The sequence below is a fragment of the Macrobrachium nipponense genome, chromosome 20, assembly GCF_015104395.2.
Source record: "Macrobrachium nipponense isolate FS-2020 chromosome 20, ASM1510439v2, whole genome shotgun sequence".
In the NCBI taxonomy this organism is placed as follows: Eukaryota; Metazoa; Arthropoda; class Malacostraca; order Decapoda; family Palaemonidae; genus Macrobrachium; species Macrobrachium nipponense.
The window spans coordinates 14,949,727-14,975,202 of NC_061089.1; the positions used below are offsets into that span (position 1 = coordinate 14,949,727).

Genomic DNA, 25,476 nt, shown 5'->3' on the forward strand with positions numbered 1-25,476 from the left:
TTCTGTAACATTGTGCTGTACCCTTCTTTACTTCCTGTAGATGATCCTCGCTCATTGGTGCCAGCAATAGAGAACTGTAAAGCAGGAACCTCAACAAAACAATGTTAGTCAGCCAAGGAAACACAATACTACTGGGGTTGCTTATGCAGAACCTAAGGAGTATGAATCAGGTAAGGATTTAATTATCTTAAATTGCAATTATAAATGATGGTGCAATGGTTAGGCTCTCAGATTAATTGTGACTATTTAATTAATAAGTCGAGTCAGACTGAATGAAAAAATTCACTATTTTGATGACAGCAATTATGGATGGTCTTGTACCTAAAGGTTTTAGGTAAAGCTATATTTACATAACAGAAAAGTTGACCTTGTAGTTCAGCAGAATTGAATGCCTAACCTTGGATACATTATGTGCCATATGAGCAAGACTTTGGGAATCTTGGGTATTGTGATGAACTTGGGATTGGGAATATCCATGATTATAATTTTTGGTCCTTTTTAACCATTTTCTATTGAGTGTGTGAGAAGAAAGAAGTGAGACCTTATTCCTCCTGTTATTAAGGTGCACATTAGCATAACTTATTGTGGAATACCATGAGTAGCTGTGAGTGATAGTGGTTTTTGAAATTTTAATTATTCCTGTGCAAATGCCATGAAAGAGCTGAGTCTTTTATAATTCAGTTGGCAGTTATGGAAGTTTTCTATTTTCTCAGGAAATTTTGAAATTGATTATGGGGCATTGTACATTTGTTATTTTCATTTAGAAGCATTAATGTGGTAATGTTATATTACTTATACATTTTGAAATCTAGGGATGCGTTTAGCATTTGAATTTCAGAGTGAATTGTTTTTGGAACAATATTTTTGTCATTTTAGAAACTCTTTATGAACAGATTTAAAGTATAATGGTACAAATATTTATGTGTTTCACACACGTAATGAAGGAGCACAGACAAACAAACTTTTGATAAATCAATTATTTCAAAAGTAATGTAAGTACTGTATTTAGCCAGCTTACTCCTCTGCTGCCAGCTGCTGCCAGACCCTTCATAATGTATAAGACATATTCCAAGTAGTTTCAAAGAAGCAGGGAATTTTGAATATATACAAAGGACTTTTCTGTGCAAGATTTGCAAATAGCAAATTTATCAGTATTAACTGAACTTACGTAATACCCTAGGGTAACATTTTGGTGCATCATATCAGCCATGGACAGACCGAAAATTAATTGTAATAAAACTCTACAACATGGTGATACATTACACAGTAATATTAGTGAACTGCAGTGTAGAACCATTTGATTAAAACTAGTACATTACTGTATGTTGTATCGAGTTGCTGAATTTTCACATCTAGCTTTCATGTATTTAAATGTTTTTTTTCAGTTTTTAAGCAAAATAAGCGCCATGCAGAACCTAATGATAGCAGTGTATGGATGTAAATTTTGTTTCCATGAATTTGGTTGTCTTGAGCAGCATGATGAGTTACTTTACATTTGATGTAAATATGGATATGAATAATAAATGACTGCCACTAGAAATTAAGCTTAAGCTCATCTTCAAAATGATGAATGGAAAAAGTAACAAATATTGTAATGTTAATTGAGAATTACTCTCTTGCCATTACTATTATGCCGGACAAAGAAGTCCAGGCACCACAAAAGTACAACGACGTGAAATACTAAGTAGCTGGCTTCGTTATGAGGATTTGCCCCCAGAAGAAGCAGGAGAGATGGAGAAGATTATCTTATCGGTGAAGATTTTTCCACAATACTTGAACAACAAGGTTAGCAAAGGGTATTCATCATTTCATAAAAAATCGTTATGGTCATGGACATGAGGTATTCTTGATCTTTATATGATGTAGAAGTTAAACATAGCAGTTTCATACAATCAACTTACCTGTCAGATATATACATAGCTAAGACTCCGTCGTCCCCGACAGAAATTCAAATTTCGCGCCACTCGCTACAGGTAGGTCAGGTGATCTACCGGCCTGCCTGGGCGGCAGGACTAGAACCATTCCCGTTTTCTACTCATATATTTTCTGTCGCCGGTGGTATCAACATCATTGCTGCCACCTCTTGACTGGAATTCGCTTTTCTAAGCAATTGATCATCTTTTTGTGGACTTTTTGGTGACGTACCTGGATCGTTGTTTTTGGCATTCGCTACTGTGGACTGGATTTGGACTTGCTTTTGATTTTTCTTCAGAATGTCTGATTCAAGTGTTTGTGTGAGAATGTGTGTGAATGTAGGCTGCAAGGTGAGGATACCGAAAGCTTCGGTTGATCCTCACACTGTATGTCGCAAATGTAGGGTTTTGATTGTTCTATTTCTAACACCTGTCATGAGTGTGAGAGGTTGAATGTTGAGGAATGGAAGACTCTAACTTCTTACTTGAAGAAGTTAGAAAGGGATAGAGTCAGAAGGGCTGCATCTAAGATTGCGGGTAGTAGTACAAGGCCTATTGAGCCTTTGGATAATTCTAACTCTTCTCTTAATTATGATTCTGTATCAGGACCCTCATCTGGCCGTACATTCAGATTCGGCATCGGAAATTGCTGAACTGAAGGCTACTCTTCACAGGATGAGATCCAAAATGGCTACCATGAAAGGTAAGGACTGTGAAAGTGATTTTAGTGAAGTGAGTGTCCCCAGTGTTGTGGAGGGGGCGTCTGACCGTCTCTGCGACGCTCCCAGGCCTAGACCTCTTCCGAAGCTCCCAAGCCCAGAGGAGAAGGAAAGTCGAAAGGCGTACGGAGGTTGTGGAGAATTCCCCCCGGTCAGGCGTCCCTTCAGCAGGTGCTGTATATAGACAGCCTGCTCAGGACCGCTATCGAAAAAGCGTCCTCAGAGAGTGCTCTCTTCGTCCGCTTCTCCCTCTCCTAAACGAGGGTGGAAGGATTCGGACTTGTCCAGGCCCCTGAAGAGGCACTGGAGAGATCCTGGTTTGGATTCAAGCCCAGAACGCTTTTCGGGAAGAAGCGCCTCCTCTATCAAGAAGGCGAAGAGGGTGTTTTTTGCGTCCCATGATGGGGACAACACCCCTTCGAGGTCTCCCTCTCCCGTTCAAGAAGACGCAGGAGAAGCGTCCAAGAGGATCATTTTGGCGGTGCAGGAACAGCTTTCCGCTTAGTAGGCGTTCCCTTTCGAAGGATCCTCCTTGTAAGACGTCAGACTGCCGGTCAAGAAGACTCGTCTTCCTTCTCCCACCAGGAGTGAGGCTCGGAGACGTGAGTCTTTTGAGAACTCAGATAGAGACTCGTGGAAAGATTTGGATTCGCCAGGCAAGCACGTCGCGCCAGCCAAGCGCGAGGCGTCCTACAGACGAGAAGCGTCCTCTAAGAGAGAGTCAGACCAAGCGAGAAACGCAGTTACAGACGAGAGGATTCTCCCAGATGGGATACGTTCTGCCAGATCAGCAGCTTCAGCCGAGCGCGAGGGGGTAACAACCAGGCGTGAACATTCATCCAAGCGTGAGGCTCCAGACAAGCATCTGTCACGCAAGGATGTGGCATCAGGAAGACGCGAGACTTCAACAAGGTACGAAGCGTCAGTCAGGCGCGAGACTTTTGAGAGGGCGACGCCACAGTCAGCGCGCAAGGCGCCAGCCAAAGCGCGAAGAATCAGGCAGGCGCGAGACGCCAGCCAAGCGCGAGGATCCTGCCAGGCGCGAAGCGCCAGCCAAGCGCGAGGAGTCAGCGGCGCGAGACGCCAGCCAAGCGCGAGGCGCCAGCCAGGCGCGAGGCGCCAGCCAAGTACGAAGAGCCAATCGAGCATAGGAGCTCTTTACACTCTCTTAGCCCCTCTCCTATTAGGAGTTTGTCTCCAGTAGAGAGAGTTGTTGGACAAGAAGACCCGGAACGGGAAGTGGCCTCTCCTACGGATCCGATTATGGAAGAGGAATCAGAGGACGAGTCTCACGGTAAAGAAGGACTGTCGAACTACAAAGTTTTGACAGCTCTCCTTCTCCAGGAATACGGAGATGCATTGATCCCGGCCGCTCCTCCTTCGCCTCGTTCTCTGTTTTCATGCTCGGAAGAACTCCGAAATCGTCGGCTTTCTTGAAGATGAGACCGACGATTTCTATGAAGAGAGCTCTGCAATCGCTGGATAACTGGATGCTAACTAAGAAAGAGCTAGTAAGGACAGTCTTTTGCATGCCTCCCCCTAGGCTTACGGGCAAGAGAGGGATTTGGTACCAGACTGGGGAGAATATGGGTCTCACTCTCCCAGCTTCAGCTGAAGCTGACTTTTCCAGTCTGGTAGACGCTTCCAGGAGACATAGCCTTCACACGGCTAAGATTACTTGGGGTCTTTCAGAGTTGGATCATCTCCTCAAGGGACTGTTTCACATTCTAGAAGTCTTTAACTTCCTAGATTGGTCCCTTGGGGTGATGTCCAAGAAGGCTCATGCCCCTGAAGGGCTAGAACCGGATGTACTCCTGGCAATTTTGTCATGTATTGACAAGGCGGTGCAAGACGGCTCAGGGGAAGTTTCTTCCTTATTTGGAGCAGGTCTCTTGAAGAAGAGATCTGTGTTTAGCGCTTTCTTGACGAAAGCAGTCACATTCACAGAGAGGTCAGCTTTTGTTATTCGCCCCTAGATCTGAATTTCTTTTCCCGTCACAGTTGGTGAAGGATATTTCCGATCTCTGACGGAGAAAAGCGACTCAGGATCTTCTCCTGCAATCGTCCAGGAAGAAGAGACCAGTGATGGTGAGAAAAGAAAGTGGCGTCTACTCCTGTTCGGCCCTTTCGAGGTGGCCCTCCCACTAGAGTTACCGCTAAAAGGAAAACGACCGAGAAGAGAGGTCGAGCCTCGTTCCGCCCCTTTAAAAGGGGAAAGTGAAGTGGCGCTCCTCCAAACACCAGTAGGTGCCAGGCTCCGGGGATTTGCGGAAGCCTGGACTCGCATCGACACAGACCCTTGGTCGATGTCGGTTCTTCAGAAGGGATATCTCATTCCTTTCCTGGACAATTACCTCCCCCCTGACGTCAACTCCGAGGGAATTGTCCGCCAATTACAAGGACCCTGTGTTGAAAGATACTCTTCAACAAATGGTGGATCAGATGTGGGACAAGAGAGCTATAGAACTTGTGCTGGATCAAAGCTCCCCGGGTTTTACAATCGTCTTTTTCTTGGTTGCGAAAGCCTCGGGGGCTGGAGGCCAGTTCTGGATGTCAGCGCTCTGAACAAGTTTGTTCAAAAACAGAAGTTCTCCATGGAAACCTCTGCTTCAGTCCTTGCGGCTCTTCGCCAAGGGGATTGGATGGTGTCTCTGGATCTCCAGGACGCCTATTTTCACGTCCCGATCCATCCTTCGTCGAAGAAGTACCTCCGTTTCATGACGGGGGGAAGGATCTTCCAGTTCAGAGCCTTGTGCTTCGGCCTGTCGACGGCGCCTCAGGTTGGTTTTCACACGAACCTTTTGAAAAATGTGGCGAGATGGCTTCATCTGAAAGGAATCAGTATATCTCTATACCTAGACGACTGGCTTATCAGAGCAAAGTCAGAGGAACAGTGTTTGGAGGACCTGACTGTGACACTAACCTAATAAAGACTTTAGGATTACTCGTGAACCTCGAGAAGTCCCAAACTGATCCCCCAGCCAGAAACTTGGTCTATCTGGGGATTATCGGATGGATTCTCGGGGTTTTCGAGTATTTCCTTCTCAAGAGAGACTAGCGAGAGGTTTAGAAAAAGTCTCTCTCTTCCTAAGGAAGGAACGGACTTCGGCGAGGGAATGGTTGAGCCTGTTAGGGACCCTTTCCTCGCTCGAACAGTTCTTTCATCTAGGAAGACTTCATCTCCGTCCTCTTCAGTTCTTCCTCAGAAGTTCGTGGAACATGAAGACAGGACTCCTCTCGGACTTATTTCCCATTCCAGATCTGATAAAACGACATCTAGAATGGTGGTTACTCCCACTGAGGGAAAACAAAGGTACTTCCCTGGAAATACAGAGCCCAAACCTTGTATTGTTTTCCGACGCGTCGGAAAAAGGTTGGGGAGCAACTTTGGGAAAGAGAGAAGTGTCAGGCACTTGGAATGCTCTTCAAGTGTCCTGGCACATAAACAGCAAAGAACTGCTAGCTGTTCACCTAGCTCTAAAGAGCTTCGAACCGTTCGTATGCAACAAAGTAGTACAAGTGAATGCGGACAATACAACCGCTCTGGCATACATTCGGAAGCAAGGAGGCACTCACTCGTATGCCCTTTACGAACTCACAAGAGAACTGCTGTTGTGGACATCCCAAAGGAACATCTCTCTCTTGACGAGGTTCGTTCAGGGAGTAAGGAACGTACGAGCGGACAGGCTGAGCAGGAGGAACCAGGTCCTTCATACCGAGTGGACCCTCCACTCAGAAGTTTGCCTCAAGCTCTGGTCTCTTTGGGGAACTCCTCATGTCGACCTCTTTGCTACGTTCCTCTCGAGGAGACTGGAAGTCTTCTGTTCAGTAGTAGAAGATCCCAGAGCTCTAGCAGTAGACGCCTTCCTACTAGATTGGTCTCAGGTAGACGTTTACGCTTTTCCCCCATTCAAGATTCTGGGGCAAGTACTCAGGAAATTTGTGATTTCAAAAGGGACAAGAATGACCCTGATAGCCCCCTTTTGGCCAGCTCAAGAATGGTTTCCAGAGGTACTGGAGTGGATAGTAGACTTCCCCAGATCCCTTCCACAAAGGAGGGATCTTCTCAGACAGCCACACTTCGAGAGGTTTCATCAAAATCCCCCCCGCTCTCGCTCTGACTGCCTTTCGACTATCGAAAGACTTGTCAGAGCGAGAGGCTTTTCTAGTAAAGCAGCAAGCTCGATCGCTAGAGCCCGGAGAACTTCCACTATCCGGGTTTACCAATCCAAGTGGGAAGTTTTTAGAAGGTGGTGTAAGTCGAAGAAGTTGTCCTCCTCCAGTACCTCTGTAACAGAAATAGCTGATTTTCTGTTATTTCTGAGGGAAGAATCGCAGCTCTCCGTAGCCACGATAAAGGGCTATAGAAGTATTGCTATCGGCCGTCTTTAGGAATAGAGGCCTAGATTTGGGAAACAATAAGGATCTGCATGATCTGATTAGGTCGTTTGAGACCAAGAAGTCTAGAATGACTTCTCCCCCTAACTGGAATCTAGACGTAGTGCTGAAGTTCTTAACTTCAGAGAGATTTGAACCCCTACATTTGGCCTCGTTTCGTGATATAACGAGAAAATGTTTATTCCTTTTGTCACTGGCAACGGCAAAAAGGGTTAGCGAACTGCACGCCCTTAGTGACAAAGTCGGGTTCAATATAGATTCAGCCATCTGTTCCTTCAAGGAATTATTCTTGGCGAAGAATGAAAATCCTTCGAACCCCTGGCCGAGAACTTCGAAGTAAAAGGATTATCGGGTCTCGTCGGCAGGGAACCGGAGAGGTCTCTTTGCCCAGTAAGGGCATTAAAGTTTTACGTTAAAAGAAAAAAAGGAACAGTTGGGAGGTTCTAGACAAAGGCCTTGTGGTGCTCAGTGAAGGATCCATCAAGACCTATGTCTAAGAATGCGTTAGCCTTTTTTGTCAGGAACGTAATTATGGACGCTCATAAGGCTTGCACGGACGATTCTTTAAAACTCCTGAGAGTAAGAGCTCATGAAGTGAGAGCAGTGGCGACGTCTCTCTCTTTCAGAGAAATATGTCGCTGAAGAATATCTTGGAAGCGACATATTGGAGTGTAATTCTGTGTTTGCGGCTCACTATTTGAAGGACGTGCGTGTGACCTATGAAAAATGTTTTTCATTAGGTCCTTTTGTGTCTGCGGGCACAATCCTGGGTACAGGAGCTTACAACAATCCTTAATTTTTTTTTACTACTTAAGTCTAATAGATATGTTCTAGACTTTCTGCTGAACAAGTGCAGTTGCCGCACAAGCGGCCAGTCACTTCAGTTCAGTAAGGAACTCTTGTGATATCTTGTAATAGATAAAATTTTTTTTTGAAATTATTGTGTGCTTGTGCATTGTGGTTTGAGTTACGGTTGTTGCGAAGAGTTGGGGATAACTCTGAGCAATTTTTAATACTAACATGGTGGTTAGGATCAGGTGGTCGGGATTGGTTGTGTGCTCCTTAATAAGGTGTGTTGTCATGTAAGTGGATCAGCACCCATTGACAAAGTCCTTTCAGGCTCTGCCGAGTAAGTGGATAAGACCCCTTCGGCAGACCCACAAGATCTTGGCCATAGATCACATATCTCTCGCTAAAGTTTTTCTTGAGGTGATGGCAGACTACGGGGAAAACACCCACGAAGTCTACCACCTATCAGGTAGGAACCAAGGTTTTTAATTTATACCTACAACAGATGTTGTTTACCTGTCTATTCTAGTAGTAGCTGTCTCTTACCCTCCACCGAAGGGTGGCCATCAGCTATGTATATATCTGACAGGTAAGTTGATTGTATGAAAATGATATATTGTTATAATACAATAAAGTTTCATACATACTTACCTGGCAGATATATACGATTAGGGACCCACCCAGCCTCCCCGCAAGGAGACAGGTGGAAGAGAAAATATATGAGTAGAAAACGGGAATGGTTCCTAGTCCTGCCGCCCAGGGCAGGCCGGTAGATCACCTGACCTACCTGTAGCGAGTGGCGCGAAATTTGAATTTCTGTCGGGGACGACGGAGTCTTAGCTATGTATATATCTGCCAGGTAAGTATGTATGAAACTTTATTGTATTATAACAATATCATTTTAATTATTTAGTAGATCACTGAGTTTTATGACAGTGCTCTGTTGTGTTTTAGTGAGTACTGGAGGACACCTCATGTTAAAAGGAGAGAACCTGTTAGACGATAATGAAACCAGCATCTTGAAATCTCATGGGATTGGATCTCTCCACGTCGCAGATCTTGTGGCTGCTATTAATACAATACCACTTCAAGTGCAGCTTAATATACCTGAAGCTTCTCTTCCGGTAAGTCTTAGTACTTTTGATTTTAGTGTTCTTTATATTGTACACACTTCCATACAATGGTCGTATTTAAGGGATATGAATGAAACTATTTTGTTCAGGGGCTGTTCAGATTTCTTGTGTGATGCCCTTCAGCAACAGCAACCCAAGCCTGATAGAAGTGAAGAGAAGGAAAACTAAGGTTTAACCCTAAATGGGTCAGGAAAAAGAGAAGTTAAAAGAAATTTCCCAAAGCTGGGAAGTAGGCCTGAGGGGAAAAACATGACACCCACCTCACGTTCAGAGTTATAGTGATTTCCTCTCGAGTATATGGGAAGAAACTGCTTGACAGGTATCGTGAGGCCACACAGTCATTATTATTATTATTACTATTATTATTATAAGGTTTAATCAAATAACTGAAAGAGTTGGGCTTTTTTCCTGAACTTGGAGAATCAGTGGTTCAACTGGTTCCTAAAGGAAAGCCACCTTGTTGCAGAAAGAGGATCTGGAGAAGGGGTAGTGTTGTTGAACATACTTAGTGGCACTGGTCCAGTGTTATTGAAGTGGGAAAAAAATGAACTGTCAGAAATAAGAGAACATTGTATCAAACAGGCAAGTATAAGACCAACATGAACTTGCAACAGCTACACATTTAAACGTACTTCATGATTTTGTCATTTCTTAAAATAGAAAATTTAACCAATAATGTTCAAGTAACCTGTATGCTTGTCAAACACCTGTCAAAATTTTTTTTTATAAAACTGGAAGCCACTGACTACATTTTAAATTGGCTCTAGAAGTGTTTTGATATAAAGGGGGAAAACCATGGTCTGCATTTTGAATTGGGTCTGTAGAGATGACATCTCATTGCCATTGGATATACAGAACACACTAAAAGGTCACTCTTGAAATAGGCATGAAGGAGTACCCCTTTTTTCTTTACTTGCAGAGAGTAGAGATAGTACGTATAACCAAAAGGATGGAGTAGCAATGAAGTGGCAAAGAATCTCCTTTTTCTCACATACAGTGAACACCCTGTATTCGTGGACTCCGGATTCACGTATTTGCAGCATTTTGCTTTGAGAAATATCCACAAATTCCTGTTTTTTATCAATTTCATCACAAATTGCACTTTTTGTGATAAAACTATTAATAAAAACAGGTATAATAATAATAATAATGGTAAGGATAATGATATTGGCTGGGAGTCTGGCTGAGCGCTGATTGTTAGAGGGCCACACCTTAATGTTCTTCTGATGGTGGTAGGGAGAGGTAGGGAGAACCAGGCTCTCATCGGTCACTTTCAGGTGTTGAGAGCCTTATGTTGGAGGCAACAATGGTAGATGTCACTGTCCAGACTTTTTGTTTTCCTTATAATCTGCTGGTTGGGGGCACTTCTGTGTCCCATCATGTAGTTCTGGTAGAATGCCCCTTCATATTGGTATTGGTGGATGGCAGTTTACCAGCATTGAGGGAACGCAGCAGCCTCCCCCCCTCCCCCGTAGCAGCACTGTAACGAACACAAAAATCTTGGAAGGAGACATCAATCATCCTGTTGCTGAATGTGACCCAGAAGACCCGGTCACTCTACCAGCTTTAGGAGAACAGCAAGGCAGGCTGTTGAGATAACCCTTCAGTCATCTGCTACTTCAGATAGCACACCCTATGAGCAGAACTCCCATGACCTGGTGCGAGACAGTCAGCTCCTTTGGTGGTCAGGCAGACTCCTAGATGAATCATTCCACTCCCAGCTAATAGTAAGAGCCCCCTTCAGTTTTGACAGCCAACCAGTTATAATAATAATAACAATAATAATAATAATAATAATAATAATAATGATGATGATAATGATGATGATTGGTGATGATGATGATGATGATGATTATTATTATTATTATTATTATTATTATTATTTAAGGGGCATCCTTTGTGTCCTCTAAGAGGAAGGTCTTGGTAAGTTCTTACGTGGTTTACCTTTTGATTATTGAAGTGGTAAGATGATGATGATGCTTAATATTATTATTATTATTATTATTTTTTTTTTTTTTTTTTGCTCTATCACAGTCCTCCAATTCGACTGGGTGGTATTTATAGTGTGGGGTTCCGGGTTGCATCCTGCCTCCTTAGAGTCCATCACTTTTCTTACTATGTGTGCCGTTTTCTAGGATCACACTCTTCTGCATGAGGCCCGGAGCTACTTCAGCCTCTACTTTTTCCAGATTCCTTTTCAGGGATCTTGGGATCGTGCCTAGTGCTCCTATGATTATGGGTACGATTTCCACTGGCATATCCCATATCCTTCTTATTTCTATTTTCAGATCTTGATACTTATCCATTTTTTCCCTCTCTTTTCTCTTCACTCTGGTGTCCCATGGTATTGCGACATCAATGAGTGATACTTTCTTCTTGACTTTGTCAATCAACGTCACGTCTGGTCTCTTTGCACGTATCACCCTATCCGTTCTGATACCATAGTCCCAGAGGATCTTTGCCTGATCGTTTTCTATCACTCCTTCAGGTTGGTGCTCGTACCACTTATTACTGCAAGGTAGCTGATGTTTCTTGCACAGGCTCCAGTGGAGGGCTTTTGCCACTGAATCATGCCTCTTTTTGTACTGGTTCTGTGCAAGTGCCGGGCATTCACTTGCTATGTGGTTTATGGTTTCATTTTTCGTATTGCACTTCCTACACATGGGAGAGATGTTATTTCCGTCTATCATACTTTGAACATATCTGGTTCTTAGGGCCTGATCTTGTGCCGCTGTTATCATTCCTTCAGTTTCCTTCTTTAGCTCTCCCCTCTGTAGCCATTGCCAATTGTCATCGCTGGCTAGTTCTTTAGTCTGTCTCATGTATTGTCCGTGCATTGGTTTGTTGTGCCAGTCCTCTGTTCTTTCTGTCTTTCTCCTGTCTCTGTATATTTCTGGGTCTTCGTCTACTTTTATTAGTCCTTCCTTATTCGCCCATGCACTCTTTAGCCACTCGTCTTCACTGGTTTTCAGATATTGCCCCAGTGCTCTGTTTTCGATGTTGACGCAGTCCTCTATACTTAGTAGTCCTCTCCCTCCTTCCTTTCGTGTTATGTATAGTCTGTCCGTATTTGCTCTTGGGTGTAGTGCTTTGTGTATTGTCATTTGTTTCCTGGTTTTCTGATCTATGCTGCGGAGTTCTGCCTTCGTCCATTCCACTATTCCTGTGCTGTATCTGATTACTGGCACTGCCCATGTGTTTATGGCTTTTATCATATTTCCGGCGTTGAGTTTTGACTTGAGTATCGCCTTGAGTCTCTGCATATATTCTTTCCTGATCGTGTCCTTCATCTCTTGGTGTTTTATATCTCCTCCTTCCATTATTCCCAGGTATTTGTATCCTGTCTCATCTATGTGTTTGATGTTGCTCCCATCTGGTAGCTTTATCCCTTCAGTTCTCGTTACTTTGCCTTTTTGTATGTTGACTAAGGCGCATTTTTCTATTCCAAACTCCATCCTGATGTCCCCAGATACAATCCTTACAGTCTGGATTAGGGTATCTATTTCCTTGATGCTCTTACCATACAGCTTGATGTCGTCCATGAACATCAGATGGTTGATTTTGTTGCCTCTTTTCTTGAGTTGGTACCCGGCATCCATCTTCTGTAGTACTTTTGTCATGGGAATCATGGCTACTACGAAGAGTAGTGGGGACAGTGAGTCGCCCTGGAAGATCCCTCTCCTGATATTAACCTCTGCTAGTCTTATTCCAGAGCTTGTAAGTATTGTATTCCAGTTCCGCATTGTATTTTTGAGGAAGCTGATGGTATTTTCCTCTGCCCCATATATTTTCAGGCATTCTATTAGCCATGTGTGTGGTATCATTATTATTATTATTATTATTTAAGGGGCATCCTTTGTGTCCTCTAAGAGCAAGGTCTTGGTAAGTTCTTACCTGGTTTACCTTTTGGGTATTGAAGTGGTAAGACAAAGCATTGTACCTAAAATGAGGTTTGTTTTTATAATGTAACATGTTGTATACAAGAATAAGTGAATGAAAGGCTGGTGGTCTCAAAGTATCATTTTATTGTTTTATTTCAGGAATCTGTTATTGAATTCTACACAAATTTAGCAGTAGATAACAAGAAATTATATGAACCCAGTAATAATTACAACGACTGCATGGATGTTAATGAGAAAATTCTCCAAAGTTTGAAACTCAGTGAAAATGAACCACTCAATCTAGCAAGTGAATCTGCTGTAAATCAAGAAAATACTAACAAGAATGCAGTAGATGTTGCTCTTTCTCTCTCTAGTGCATTTGAACCAGAACCAGAAGATGTGGATTTAGATGACCTTGTACGAGATCCATCTCCTGAAAAGACAAGTGAAGAAGTGAGGTCATTAAGTCCTGTAAAACAACCTAGTCCAGTAAAAGAGCCCTCTCCAATGAAAGAACCTGTGGTTGTAAAGGAACCTACCCCAGACAAACAACTTACTTCAGTTAAAGAACCTACTCCAGTGAAAGAAGTTAACCCAGTTAAGCAACCAAGCAACCCAGAAGCACCCACCAATGACAAAAAACCAGTTCGACCCAAGCAACTTTCTATTGAAAAACAATCAGTTCCTCAGAATTGATCACAGTTCAGTTCAGCCAGTTACATCTGTTCCAAAAAGTAATCAAAATGAAATGCCAAAGGACAAAAATCAAACCTCATTTAATTTTGGTTTGCCAAAGACAAGTACTTCAAATATTCCCATGAACTTTGGTGTTCCCAAACCAGATGGTGGTTTTCAGGCCAATAGTATTATTGCAAATGCTTTAAAAGATGTTGATTTAGGTAATCACTCCAAAGAAGAAAAGGTTCCAGAAGGACCTACGATAGACCTAGATGCACCAGTAGCTTCGACTAAACCCGTTTTATTGGTAGATAAAACTGAAGCGGAAGATTTAGAAGACTGGCTAGATTCTGTGCTTGATGATTAAACAGAACTGATGTCTAGAACATTTTATTATAGAGTTTCTTAGCTTGTTATGGAATTGAATAAACTATTAACACATGAATTGCGTAGAGGTTATAATATATTCTGTAAAAAAAGATTGTGACTGACCTTCCTTTCCAAATCAATTATATTTTTATTATTGTTATTAGTAAATGTTAATTTACAAAATACTTGTTGGCACTTTGAATTCTGAGGAGCTCAGATTCCTTATGTAATTCTAATAGATTTCATCAACTTCAACATTGTTCATGTAGCGGTTGTGGCTTTGTTAATTAGCCACAGATTCAGAAAAATGTTGTGACTAGATATCTCAGAAAAGACGTATACTTTGTAAGGATTTAGAAGGAACCGTAAGTTGACAATGCTTCTTATAACAAGCAGTCAAAAAATAGCAAAATTTTTGGTCATATCAGCTGCCATAAATAAAACTGAAGTTAAATGTACATTTTCATTAACCATTTTATGGGGCTACACTAAATTAAAATCCTTACAAATTGTCCAAAAGACACATCATCATATGCAGGTAAGCACAGGTAGTCCCCGGGTTACGACGGGGTTCCATTCTTGAGACGCGTCATAAGCCAAAAATCGTCGTAAGCCAGAACATTGTCATAAATCCTAAGAAAACCTTACTTTTAATGCTTTAGGTGCATTCAGAACTATGTAAACTGCATTCTTATTGCATTTTTCATAAAAAACCCCCACTAAATATTGATTATTTTGCATTTTTGGTGTCATATTTCATCTGCCAGATCAGCGTTTGTAGGCGTCGTAACTCTGGGACCCTGGAACATGGGTCGTAACCCTGGAACATGCGTCGTAACCCTGGAAATAATTTCTGCCCGGGGACTGCCTGTAATAAGTATAGCTGGGAGCATACACAGCCATCATTCATTTACTACAGCTTTATGAAAGATGTGTTGTTGAATTTTTTTTGCATAATGCTGGTAAAAATTTGGGAAAAATTATTTGTAAGGCATTGTAACTATTTGTCAAAACCAAATAGAACACTGGACCCATTTTCAGCCTAGGTGAGTAAATTTTGTAAAGTCAATGGGTTTTTTACAACTGAAATAGAAACAAAGGACTGCAATCACCATCATAAAAGATTTCTTTACAAACTCACTTCAGTTGTGTGGTTGGTATGGTCTTGGCCTGCCACCTCAGTGGCCGCGAGTTCAATTCTCAGGCATTCCTCTGAGGAGTGAGAGGTGTGTATTTCTGGTGATAGAAGTTCACTCTCAACGTGGTTCGGAAGTCAAGTAAAGCCGTTGGTCCCCTTGCTGAATAACGACTGGTTTCCATGCAACGTAAAAACATCATACAAACAAACAAACTCATTTCTGGTGTTCAGTGTTCAGGCATAACTGCTAAAAGTAGTCTGCTGTAAGAATGAATTTATTGGGAGGTAAACAAACATGGTGGTAATCCCTTTCTGAATTCTAAGACCTACTAGATCAATAACTTTCGAATTGCCCAGAAACAACACTACATGGAAAATGGCTCACAGGAAATTCCTGTCATATAGACCATAATCATCCTCAGTAGTGAAGCAGATATTCAAGACACCGGTTATGTTCTCTTTTCTACTCTTTACCAAGGTAGGGCAGTAAAATTTCGCTGCCAGTTACTCAAAAGTTAAAAGCTAACCTCTAATATGGGGATTTTACCTCAGATTTTTCCTTTAAAAATACTGCTTTCCTTCTCCTACACTGAAATTTTACTATTTTCCTTCAATTTTCTGTTGCTTAATCTATTTTATTCGTTCATCTATCCAATTACTTGTTTTATTTTCTATTATTAATTATTGTCTGCAATTTTTATTTATTTATTATCATTAATTAATTCTGTCTACTACCAACTACATAAAAAAGTGCTTTTCGTTTTCATTGCATCCATAAATCAAGAGGAACCTCTCATGTAATGCATCTGCTTGTCGGGAAATTCCTGTCATATACACCATAATCATCCTTAATAGTGATTAGAAATTGAAGCTTACGTCATGGAATTATTTCCATATGGGTGTTTCCTCCCATAAAATTCGCCTTTGATATTCCAAAACATAACATCGCTTTTTCCACAGTAATTGCTGCCATAGAAGTATTTTTGTCAAACTTACTAAATTTCAGTTACTATTTAATTTGAGAATAAATATTAATTCTATTATAAGTTATATTTATAAACCAATTTTTCGTCAGTGGCTGGTAATTAACTTTGTATGGACTATTTATGTGTTTAGTAAACGGTATGACGACATTTGAGTATAGTGAAGAAATTGTTTTGCGTTTACATATATATAAAACAGCCAGTTTTTAACCTTATCAAATGAATAGAAGGCATCAAAAGCAGTTACTCGGGAAAAAATGTTTTCGGGGGGGGGGGGGGGGGGGGCATAAATAATCGATCTTTGCTTAGTAAACTGTGTTAAATGAAAGTCAACAGCGACTTAATTTTAAATTAGTATTATTTTATGATATTTTAGAGGCATTTTTTTTTTCAAAAGAATATATGAATTGTAAATGAAAGTATTCAGTACTACTCACAGCTATTGGTATATCTGGCAACTTCTTGTTGACCAGTTTCAGAACTGTCAACCAACTCGGTGCTCTTCCTCCGATCGCTGTCGGAAACTCGGAATACCCTCGCTCCCAACTTTCTGTTCGTCAGAGATCACATTTTTGTCACCATGGAAGAAGTAAACTAAAAAAAGAGCAAAGTGCATATGCTAAAGTGCCATTACAAAGTTGGTTAAGTCTTTATAATTATTAACTGGAGTTTCAGTTGTGATGGTAGTAAGGATAAAACCACCGATTACAAGGTAAAAATTAATTTCAGTTCAAACCAAGACCTCGGGAAGAAGAGGTTTCATACTTTCACTAGTATAGGCAACAAAATGTTGTTTTATTGTGCTGATTACAACTGCAATCGTTAGTAAGATCAATAAACGTTACATATAGGCTGGGAAAGATGTTGGATCCTTGCTGGGAACGGCATCTCAGTTGGTGGACACCATGTTGGATTTAAAAACTGCCCCCAGAAACATATTTAACGAAGACCTTACATGTCTATTTTAGTTCGTATGGCGCATTAATAAATCACAATATGTTGATGAACCTTCAATCTTTTGAATGGTATGCTTAAAGATATACTAATTGTATTCTTGTTTCACCAATTTAATATTGAGTGAATAAGGCTGATCCACCTGATGACGGTGGATCCACCGCTGTGTTTCCCCCTATACCGCCCAAAAACACATGAAGGTAATTCGTGAAAAACATGTTTTGGCGTGATTTTCGCAAACATGCAGTAAAGGAATACTACTATATGCAAAAGTCCATACAAATGGTAAGGGGGACCCCGTTGAAAAACGGGTTTTTGGGTGGGGGATACAAAGATGACGGCAATTAACACTAGGAAATGCACGAAAACGGCTGTGTGGCTGACCCCCTATTCTACATAGGCTACAAGCCGACCCCCTGCTCTTCATACAAGCTGACCCCCTACACTAAATACGAGGTGCTACAACATTCCGGTATTCTACACTGATATATTTATGGACACCGCTAGCCTAGGATATTGCCTGCCTACCTAAGAAACATATATTCGTATGACATGCTGGACACCAAGATGGAATAACAAGGTGTGTTCACCGAGGGATCCGATCGCTAATTTCCCTCTCTCAGTGACGTCAATGGAGCACATCGACTGGGCGATGCACTTGTCACTCCGTTAGTTGCATTGTTGCAGTTCACGATTATGGTTGTGTATTCCATATTTGGGTGCACTAATAGTTCCAGACAGTATGGGATTTGTTTTCACAGGTTCCCTAAAGTCCCCGAGGAGTCCAAAGTATGGATTAATGCATGTAAAAGAAGTGATAACAATAATGTTAAGGATGCCAGGATTTGTTCTGTCCATTTCCGGACAGAAGATTACGAAAGAAATCTTCAACATGAACTGCTACCACAACTTTACCAGAGAAGTTATCACAGATTAAAGAAAACCGCAGTTCCCTCTTTAAATTTACCTGTTAAGGACGTAAAGTCAGGCATGGTTGAACAATTTGTTTACAATCTCATTAGTGCAATTTTTAGTGACATATCTTCGGTTGATAAGTAGCCTGGACTAAATTCTTGAAATGAAGTACTAAATTAGATTAGGCCTAGCCTATGCAATGAATGAAGAAACTATCTGATTAAGGCCATACAATTTATTTTTCTTTTATACTTTCATTTTATGAATGTAAAGTTGTTCGAACAGGTGATTAGACCTATGCATAGTGATGTACTTCTGAGTACGTCCGTCTTCCTGTGCAGACAATAATTAGGCCTAGATCTTTTATTTCTTAAGAACCCCACTAAGAGATATCGTGGGGTCAGAGTATAGACTGAGTTCAAGTGTAGACTGAGGAATTTCTTGTTAGGTAAGAACAATATTTTAAGCAGTCACGGTCATAATGTTGCTCCCAATGATGATAACATGCCATGTATGAGCAATACTAGTGTTATGGAACCAGGTAAGTCTTGGGTTTCCAAAACCCCTGAAGAAAGTGACTCCAGTCATGTTGACTTAGACTCTGAATTATGTATCTCTGCTTATCTCTTGACGAGAATTCCTCAGGAAGGTCTACCTAATGAGCTGGAGGAAGAGGATTTTGTAGATCTTGGAGTAGAGTCTGAAAATGGTATAGAAATTGAAGCCTTAAATTATCTGGGAGGTTATATAGCTCATAAGTACAGAAATAAATATCCTTCCTTAGGATTCCCAGAAATTGAAGGCCTAAACAACGACTGGATCTCCAAAGTGAAGAGGAAAGTGTTGTTTAAGCACAGTCCTCAATTTGTCAGTAATTGAAAGGAAATGGAATAACTTTTAAATCTTTTCATGGGGAACAGTTGAAACCAGGCATTGATGGGATTACGAAATTAGTTAATATTTCCAGGGAATTAAACATTGATGCTCTAGAGGAAGTAATGGAGTTCTTTATTAGGTGCAAAGTACATTTTAGGATGAGGATATTAAATGCTGAATGGAAGTCAGAATTTCTTAAAAAAGGTGTAAACAAAACGAAAAAAATTCTTCAGTAATTTTTAGTAAATAAAAGAACAATATGCTAATTCAATAAAAGTCTGGAAATTTTATATATATATATATATATTCATTCACCCTCGTTACTTTCGTTATTTGTATTCCAACAAGATTATATTCTGTATGGTAAGGTCTTAGATATTTTGATATAACTGTGTTTTAAGTGATAGAGAGAGAGTATTTTCCTGCATGGAAATGTGAACACCAGCATAGCAACAAATTACTGTCAAAACATACGTAATCATTTAATGCACTGCCCAGTCGACGCGCACCTGTGACGTCACAGTGCGGGAACCGAGCGACCGACGATCTCAATGTTATTCCATCTTGCTGGACACTACTTACGCAGGGTGATACTACTTTTTTATGATTATTTTTTTAACATCTGCTGTTACTTGTACATTCGGACATGACTGGCCTAGGCTACTTCTTACGTATATTTTAAGCAACTTAAATTTTTCCTAGAATCCAGCCTGGTAATTAAGTTGTGTGATAATGAAATTGTCATATTTCGTTTGGGTAAATGTCTCGTCAGGTATATTTTAATATGGAGAATAAGTTATCCTCTATACATAATGTTTTGCATGTTAGGCACTAATTACCGAGATATATGGGCCACGCAGTCTTTGTAAAGTTTTACTAATTTAAATTTTCATGATAACGAATTTAGGTAAACTAATCAAAATCTCACACAGATTTGTTTTTACATAGAATTTGCCATTATATAATTGCACTAACCAGTAGTATAAATTGAATAAGGTACCTTTCTAATGTAGCCTATTGCTTTTACCTGCTGCTTAAGAGTAGACCAGGTAAATAAAATGACTATAAAACTACAGAAGTAGGATCTATAGTATCCAGTTAGCATTTGTCTTAATTGCATTGTGTAACATTTATGAAGAAATACTTTGAAGGCAAGGTTTGGTAGTGATTATGAATTAATATTTCAATGTAGTTGAATTAATTGTGCCCCATGGACATACTTATTAATAGGTCAGCCTGTTTTACGTTGTGTGTGGTGCCCATATAGAGATTAAAGATAGTTTCTAATGAACACTTGTTCCTCATATTACTAGTATATGTTATTATTATTCAGAAGATAAACCCTATTCATTTGGAACAAACCCACTGGGGCTGTTGAATATATATATATATATATATATATATATATATATATATATATATATATATATATATATATATATATATATATGGGGTTCATTCGAAATTAATAACAAAAGGTACTGGGAATTACAGAAAGAGGAGACAGGAATACAGATAAATTAATAAAGTAAAAATGTAGGTAATTCACTTAAAATATAAGTAGAATCGTTACGTATTAGGGTAGTAATTCATTACATATTTGGTTGGACTTTAGAAGTTCCTATTGCACAACTTCCTCATGGAGTCTGTTCCACAGTCCAATGGTGAGGACTTCTAGAACTACTGCATATTGGTGCTGCTGTTCAGGAAGTCTGGTTACTCTCTGCAGTAAACGGGGATCAGGTATCAATTGTGGATTTGAAAGATCTGTTAAAATACAACTTTTGAAAAATTGACAAACAAGAGACCACGAACCCCTTTATCTAAAAAAGATAAATCTGGCATAAGTGGACATCCACACCAGGGAACAGTATTTTAGTAAAGGAAAGACAAAAGGACCTAAAACAGGTTGCTTTGATGGACATTTTGGCAGTGTAGGTCAGTGTTTGTGTCACATTACCTCAAAGAGGTAGAAGTAGTGTTCGAGAATTGTTGCACCTACTGTAGGTCCTTTGTTGGTGTAGGGTATTGAGTTTTTGGTACCCTGAGTACCCACCAGTCCTGTAGTGTCGTCGTTGGTTTATGGTTTTTAATGTGGGCAGATCCAGAGTCAAAATATACAGGGTCTGCTCACGAGGCGGTACTAAAACCTATCCCCGCCCCTTGTGTAACGTCATCAGTTACAAAAGGACCATATCTTTATTAAACTATATTTACGATAACATTTTCATATAACTATTTTTGCGATGGCGTTTTTTATCTAAATTTTCCTTTTATTGCATGTTGCCGTATACTACGTGAAAGTACAAAGAATGCTCTTTCAAATGATATATAGCACATTACAATTACGATTACTTTCAAACCCACAAGCGCGCACAGAAAAAATTATCTATGCACACAAAAATGTGCAATTACTTCATCCGTCAACCTACATACATTCACGTTTCGTAGCGTAGCTGACTAAGGGATGGTGATAGAAAGAAACTGAAAAATGGATTAGAAAGCTAATAAAATTTACTATATAATGCATAAATGAAATTGGTAGGTGTTCTCTGAAATTTTCGATGAATGCTAGGTCAAAGACGGACCAAAATTTTTAAATTTTATGTAAATATTTACCACATTTTTCTTACATAATTTTTCATCTTATTGTGTTTTGGCATATACCATGTAAAAGTACAAAGAATGCCCTTTCAATTGGAATATGACACATTACAATTAAGATTATTTTCAAACCCATAATTGCGCACAGAAAATATTAACTACGCACGCAAAAATTATAAAAAAAATTAAGCGTTCGTGGGAGATCTGAAATCTAGCCCCGCCCCTTGTGAAACGTCATCAGATACATCCAGCCAGACTGACGAATAACTTTTTGTACTTTTTTCGAAAATATTATAATCGTTTGAGGCATGCATAATTAATGCCTTTATGTATACAGTTTGTGTTATGTGTAAACTTATGTGTTCGGAAGTATATTTATGTGATATGAAGTGCTAATGAGAAATTTGCCGGAAATGTGTTCCCTGTATCATTTTCTTCATCAATTATTCCTTTGATACCTTTTATCGTATATGATGTAATTCTTATACTTTTGATATTTTCTTTTTTGTGGCCAAGTCGTGCAAATGCAACTGCCATTTTTTACATTGCCTTTATCCACATTTTCTTTGTATTTATTGCTTAACAATAAGTATATTCACAATAAGATTTGGAAAATATAATTAATCTATCATTCTAACCTTTATCATAAAAAAAAGTTGCTTTTCCAAGTGAGGTATGAACACATTAACAGAACTAAATACATTTCTTAAGAATTATTTAAAATCTTGATAATATTACTACCTGAGAGAGAGAGAGAGAGAGAGAGAGTTGAAAGAAATGAACTTGAAGAGAATACAGCAAACCAGTATATAGGTAAGTAAATAAATAAGTAAAGAATAAACATATGAAGAAAGCTGGAGTAGCTATGTGTGTTCAAACTGGTATATTTTGTGCAATAAAACAAGGTTTGGTGACTAAATGAGAGAATGGGTATTAAAAAAATCAAACATGTGACCTCTACAGATTTTATCATCAAGATTTTATGAAAAACACCACACGATATGGATAAATATAAAAACTAAGGGTTCTTTAAGTAATTCAGTGGAGAAGCACAGGAGTGTTACTCTTGTGACGTCACAGTATTAGCTCTGCCCCCACTACCGAGTTGAGCAGACCTTATATACTTTGAATGGTTATTAAAAAACATTAAGCATGTTTACAGGTTTTATCAGATTTTATAAAAAAGAAAAACCATGCGATATGGATTAAATGTATAAAAACTAAAGCTTCTTTAAGTAATTCAATGGAGAAGTACGGGTAGTGTTACTCTTCTGACATCCCAGTATTAGCTCCGCCCCCACTGCCGAGTTGAGCAGACCCTATTACTTTGACTCTGGGTAGATCTATATTACTATTCCGCGGCGCTGTAGACTATGGCAGTTGCGGTTTTTATATGCAGTTTTACCTCCTAAACAAGAATTTTAAGTAATATTTATTTGGACGACTGTAATTAACCACCAGGGGCCAGTACTAAACACGGCAAAATACATTGGACTCGCCAATCCTTAGTGGATGTTGTATCAGCGGTTACGTTCCTTGCAGTCCTTGTGGAACTATTATTTAGAATTACCTTAATCTTCACTGGGTTGTGCAGTGTACTTCCGTGACTGCAAAGATCCCACTCAGTAGGGGCGATCCTTGGCTGAGCCGCCACGCCTTCTCCATGTTAAGGGAGTGACTACCAGAGGAAATTATCATCTGCAGCGCTCTCCTAACAGGTAAGGCAGCATGAGCATAGTCTCAAAACTTACAACTTTCTATTTTAAGTAATTTCCGTTAATAATGTCTTACCTTAGAACTATACTTTTTTTTTTTTTTTTATCTGTCCATCCGCCTGTGGTGTTTTTGTATGGTAACACTGCATCCCGGGTTTTAGATAGTTACATTCAGCTTACATTCAACGATTATAATAATATCATATTTCGAATATTAACGGTGTAATTCGCATACAGTAAATTATTAAAACACTTTTCAGTTGCAATTGTACACCCAGATATCCTTTTATTTACATAAAACTTACAAATAGCGTAACTATCTAAAGCCCGGGGGACGCAGTGTTACCATACAAAAAACACCACACAGGCGGATGGACAGATGGAAAAAAAACAGAGTATAGTCCATGATTCCCCCTCCTTCAATGTGGAATCAGCTAATTACTGTAAGTGCTTGTTAAGTCATATGTGTAAAAATGATATTTTTATAATAAAATGAAATTTTACACATACTTCCAAGTACTTATATAGTAATCAGATCCCTTTTCCCCCCCCCCCTTTCTTCCCCACAGAGGGACTTAATTGCTAAAACGAATGATGTAGTTCGTCAATTGGTATCGATTTTCCCTAAAAGTGGGCGGGTCCTGTCCACTTAAGGCCTCTACACACGGTCAATAAAATTGACAATAATGCCGAGATTGTCCATCATATTGACCGTATAGTTTTAAGATTGATGGGTAGTTCAATAGTTCCGACTTGACGGGGAAAGTATGCTGTCGTCTGTGGGTAATTTTGTCATTTCTACGGTCGTCGTCGTTTCGACATGTCTGAGGAGGTCGAGGAGGTGTCTACTCATAAAGGAAAATAAGCTGATCGAGCCTTTATACCCGATCGTATCAGAGTATATATATAAGGCCTTGCCCTCATTATGGAAGGTGAAGTCAAGTGACTATAACAACAGGGATAAAAAGAAGAAGGATATGAACTTACTATTAAAGAAATACAGGGAGAAGTTTCCCAAAGCCAAAATGGATGAGTAAGAAGAAAGTCAATGCACTGAGGACCAATTTCCTTAAAGAGCTAAAGAAGGTCGACATCGCCAAGTAGTCGGGAGCCGGAACAGAGGAAATTATGAAACAACATTGTGGTACTTTGATGAAATGCAGTTCCTCAGTGATCAAGAAACCCCCGCAGAGTCCCTTAACACCATGGATAGTGAGGATGATTGTCTTGAATCACAGGAAATTGAAAATGTGAGTAGCAATTTCGTATATATTTATTTCTCAAGATTTTAATATAAAAGTATAGCCCAATAATCAACAGATATTAAGAAAAACTATTTGAATGTTTTGTTCCAACATTTCTTGTTAAAGGTATTAGCAATACTTTTTAATACTAACAAAATAGATATGATATTTTTCCGTAATTTAACCTGTGTATGATTTAACTAATGCTTGCGACTTTGCCAAGGAATAGCACCTTCTTTATTGAAATAATCACATCATTGATCCCTATTCATTTTAGCCACCAATAAAGCTTCAGTTATACAACTATCTTCTGTATTTTGCAAACCTTCATTAATATTATCACTTGAATCAGAATCTTCCATATTTGTGTTCATCCAAAACATTTAATACATTCTTCTTTTTTGCCAAATAATTATGTAAATAACAACAGGCTAGCACAATTATTCTTGCTTTTGAAATACTTCAAATTGAGATGTCAAAATGCCAAATACATTTTCTATTACTCGTCTTGCACGACTCAATCTATAGTTGAAAACTTGTTGTTGCTCATCTAATTCAGACTGTGAATAGGGCTTCATTAAGTTCTCTGACATCGGATAAGCATTATCTGCCACAAATGTGAACGGCAGTTCTTTATCACTGTTTGTCAAGCACCGAGGTTTAGGGATGTGTAGATGGCCTTCACTGAACGTCCTTCCAAACTCAGACACTGCGAACACACCACCGTCAGATACTCTGCCATTGACACCAACATCAACCATCAATAACTCAGTTTGCATTTGCAATTGCCATCATGACAATGCTGAAAGTCTTCTTATAATTAAGTAAAACGAACCAGAATTCGCAGGTTTCTTGATCTCCACATGTTTTGAATCTATGGCCCTAAGGCAGTTAGGAAAATTCCATCTTTCATAGAATTCATTGGCTATTACTTCCCACTCATGCGGAGATTTTGGTAGCTGAGACACAGAGAAATATATTATGATAGTTTATAACTCCATAATACACGTTAAATTTTGCTATTGATTTTATTTATATAAATACAAATTGTGTGGAGGTACGTAAATATACACAGTTGGCATAAGCTGTTGTCATGTATAAATATCTCTAATGATGATATTCTTGACTCACTGTATTTTACCATCCTGCATATGTATACAGTTTCCG

General features: G+C 39.7%; 1 protein-coding gene and 1 pseudogene across 1 annotated transcript; one reads left to right on the plus strand and one right to left on the minus strand.

The window, feature by feature from the left end:
- The first annotated feature begins 1,630 nt into the window (after positions 1-1,630).
- Positions 1,631-14,334, plus strand: LOC135219783 (cell surface glycoprotein 1-like; annotated as a pseudogene).
- A 10,415-nt stretch (positions 14,335-24,749) lies between these two features.
- LOC135219786 (uncharacterized) lies at positions 24,750-25,070 on the minus strand. The gene has a single exon (XM_064256863.1). The coding sequence runs from the start codon at positions 25,068-25,070 to the stop codon at positions 24,750-24,752; it is 321 nt and encodes a 106-aa protein (XP_064112933.1).
- Positions 25,071-25,476: the final 406 nt, after the last annotated feature.

Bases quoted from the DNA above. Each gene is read 5' to 3' on its own strand.
- LOC135219786 (XM_064256863.1), bottom strand. From the start codon at position 25,070: ATGGTTGATGTTGGTGTCAATGGCAGAGTATCTGACGGTGGTGTGTTC.